The following is a 3818-nucleotide window of genomic DNA, read 5'->3' as shown; positions in this document are numbered from 1 at the left end:
ATCGATGATCATTTAATTGGACCGTGCCTGCGCAGTTGATCCTTTGGGTAGAACTTTTGTTAATTGCTATTTTCAGTGAATTGTGCTTTGTGAGTTAGTTTTGAATTTTGTTTGTTTTATTTTATTTTATTTTTATTTGCCTCCCATTGAAAATCCCCCAATTTCGTTCTACTAATTTGGAAAGAAATAATTTCCTACCTGCTCCCTGTGGAATCGACCCTACTTGCCATTGTACGCAAAATTAGTATTTTTATAGACAAATCCGGTATATCGGATCAAGCAAACTCTTCGGGAACAGGGTGAATCAAGTAACCCATTGCACACCTAGGGTCCCTGCTCCAGTACTTGGATTTGTTCTATAATTATTTAATTGAGGTGGTAATTAGGACTTTTTAGTAATTATTATTGCACAGGTTCGGCACCTGTCAAGACATATTGTTATTGGCATTCTCAAAGACAAAAAAAAAAAGGTATAAAATCTCAAACTTGTTTGAAGAAAATTGAATATTGATTACACTTAATTCAACTGAGTGAGTGAGTGCTTTCAACACTTGAAACAAATTCTTCAATGTTTTTGTCTGAGCTTCCTCCTTCACTATTTGCCTCCTTAGCCAACTCCTTCCACCTCAAAGCATTGCTTCTGAGCTCACTTGTCTTCTCCCCATGCATAACTTCTCTTATAGTCCTTTCTACTTCTTCTCTTGTTACCATTTCCCTCTCCTCACTACCCTTAACTCGCAATCCTACCTTCCAGACATCCACAATGTACTTAGAATTTGTAGTTTGATCAGCCCACACGGGCATGGTCACCATTGGCACACCCAAGCTCAATGCTTCAATTGTTGAATTCCAACCACAGTGAGTCATGAAGCATCCCACTGCCCTGTGCGACAAAACCTTTGGCTGAGGGCACCAATTCACGATTAGACCTCTTTCTTGTGACTCGAACATGAAATCTCTAGGAATTTTGCTCTCTTCAGAAGGTCGAACTACCCATAAAAAGTTGCAAGTGCAATTCATCAGGCCGCATGCTATTTCCTGCATTTGATTTTCTCCAAGGTCCGACATACTACCGAAGGATACATAAACAACTGAGCCTGTTTCCTTGGTGTCAAGCCATTTTAGGCAAGCTCCTGAATCTGGTGTGAAGAAATTGACGGTGTAATCTTTGTCATCTTTCAATCGCTTGTCAGTGTACATGGATGGAGTAGAAGGGCCTATGGTCTTGATTGGATACCGTTCTGTCAACCAGGTCACCACCTGGTTGAGATTCAGCAACAACATTGTAATATTTCCCAAACAGCAAAATTTAATCAGGTCCCACCCCAAAAGACAATTAAAAAAATTGAAGCATGATTTTATGAAAAGATTATCTATGCCTATTGTATTGAAATGTATGAAAGATTTACATGTAGACTTATTTAATATGAGCTATGCTTTTAAGCTCGGATCTGTGAGTGAACTGAATGAGGTCCCTGTTCAATCTACGGTTAAAGATCTAATTATTTTTTTATTATTTTAATTCTAAATAATTTGGATAACATCAAAATATATAAAGTGGAAAAGAAAGAAAAAGTGGAAACCAGTTCAACCATCTAGTTTTGACTGGTTCAACCATTTCTTGACCCGAATTGACCAGTTCACAGTTCATCCGTTCAAACCGACCAGTTTGGTCCAATCCGATTTTTGAAACAATTTGAATAAGTTGTTGGTTTCTTAATTTATTAACTTTATTTTTTTATTAGCAATAACTAACTAGAAATTGTACAATGTGATTTTTGCTATGAACAAAATAAACAGATCTTATGGTCTACCGATGATCAAATTCCAAGCATGAACATAATTGACACTAACAATGATTCAAAAAGTATTGCCAATATGTAATTTAATTTAAACAGCGTCAAATAAAATGTTGCTAATGGGTGAACTTCCAAATTCCAATTGTTTTATAGAATGAGAATTCTACCTCGTTTTCTAGCTTGTCAAAAGAGTTGAACAAGAGCCAATCTGATTTCTCCAGGTTTATATTCTGACCGAGGACAAGATCCAAAACACCTGGGTATGGACCAGGATTATAAACAAAAGAAGGCAGATCGTTCGACTCCAGTTGTGGCATTGAAGGAAGCAATATGGTAGATGTCTCTAGAGGAACTTTCAACGTTCCTCGATGAATATGGTTGTATATTGCAGAAACAGCGCAAGCCTGAGTGAAAAACGCAGCCCCTTTGAGGCCTAGTTGTCCCTGCACTATCTCCAAAATCCAAGGCATCATTGAATCATACAGAACTATATTCACAGGATGACCAGAACTCGCCTTTTCTTCAACTAACTTGGCCAAATTATCTGAAACTGCGATTTGAATCCGTTTGAAGTGGGCAGCACCTTTCTCCGAATCGTTTGATCCCTCAGCTTCAATGTTTTCATCGTCTAGAATATACTCGATCTGGATCGATTCAAACTGATTTTGCACTGATATACGTGCTGAGGTGATAGTGACTAGCGTGATTCTAACACCCTTTGAGGTTAAACGCTTGCATAATTGCAGCATCGGATTGAGGTGGCCTTGTAGAGGGTAAGGGATGGCCAGAACGTGAATTCTACATCCAATTTCATCCATGTGCTCCCTGTTCTGTTCCTTCTTGGATTCTGAGCTAGCAATTTTCTGAATTGGATAGGTAATCAAAGGATAACACTATAAAGAAAAAAGGTAGAAGAGGAACAAGAAAGAGTCCGATCTCCTCGACATACGAAGGATAAAGATCCAGATTTAGATTAATTGATGTCTCTTTAGATGGTTTTTAAGATGAAACTTAGATAAACAATTTGAGGCTGGAGTTCCAAAAAGTGTCTTTGTCTTCAATTTCTCCAATGAATATTATAATGCCTGGCCAGAAAATTTTTTAATGATTTTTGAGCAAAAGGCAATGCAAGGAGCTAGGCTAACTGTGTTCTGTGGGGACGCACAAAGACGGACAGGAAAAAAATGCACCAAGAGCAGGATGAAATAATGCATTACATTTGGAAATCACAAGAAACGCCCTCTTAATAATTTGTTCATCATCTATTGCCCAACACTCATATACGATAAATGAAAACAGTTAATTAAATATTCTATTATAATATCAACAACTATATGTCATTGAGTTGATTGAATAATGTTTTTCGTTTTCTTTTTTTTTTTTGGCATTTCACCCAATTGTCAATTAAGTTTCAATTGAAATAAAGATTTTATAATTGTTTAAATTATTCAATAAAATTATCAATGTCAGATGAATGTAAATATAAATACATTAAATTGTATTATTGAAATATTTGATTTAATATGAAGGGAAGACAAGAAGAAACAGCGAGAAATATTTTAACAATTCCCATGATGTCATTCATAGTTGCATTAATTCACTTTACTTGTCAATGCCCAATCCAATGCCTAACAATAAACCTAATTGAAACTTCAATTTCCATAAGTCATGCAATGATTTGTGTTATATTGTTTAGAATTAAAGTTACTACATACTGATCAAATTAAAATTCTCTTTTTTCTCACTAATTTTTTTTATATATGATTCATTTGTTGTCATTTGTTTGTAACTAATTTAATGAAGGGATGCTCTTTAGGCTAAATGATAATGTTTTGACAATGTGGAGTAATTTTCAGGATTTTTATGAGATATTAGAACACATTTTTTTGTGCATTTAATCTAATTCACATTTTATTTCATTTGATATATAATTATTTAAAACATAAGGGACCATATTGATCAAATTTTCAAATATTAGGGACCAAAATATACGAATTCCAAACTTTTGACTAATTCTAA

At 35.1% G+C, this 3818-nt stretch overlaps 1 protein-coding gene across 1 annotated transcript; it reads right to left on the bottom strand.

The window, feature by feature from the left end:
* Positions 1-453: 453 nt before the first annotated feature.
* Positions 454-2747, bottom strand: LOC113757179 (UDP-glycosyltransferase 74E2-like). Its single transcript, XM_027300589.1, has 2 exons — positions 1967-2747; positions 454-1260 (listed from the first exon to the last, which is right to left on the bottom strand). The coding sequence occupies exons 1-2, from the start codon at positions 2615-2617 to the stop codon at positions 523-525; spliced, it is 1389 nt and encodes a 462-aa protein (XP_027156390.1). The 5' UTR covers positions 2618-2747; the 3' UTR covers positions 454-522.
* Between the last annotated feature and the right edge of the window lie 1071 nt (positions 2748-3818).

This window comes from Coffea eugenioides, unplaced genomic scaffold, assembly GCF_003713205.1.
Source record: "Coffea eugenioides isolate CCC68of unplaced genomic scaffold, Ceug_1.0 ScVebR1_2811;HRSCAF=3910, whole genome shotgun sequence".
Classification (NCBI taxonomy): domain Eukaryota; kingdom Viridiplantae; phylum Streptophyta; class Magnoliopsida; order Gentianales; family Rubiaceae; genus Coffea; species Coffea eugenioides.
This window is presented reverse-complemented; position numbering and strand designations above follow the sequence as displayed.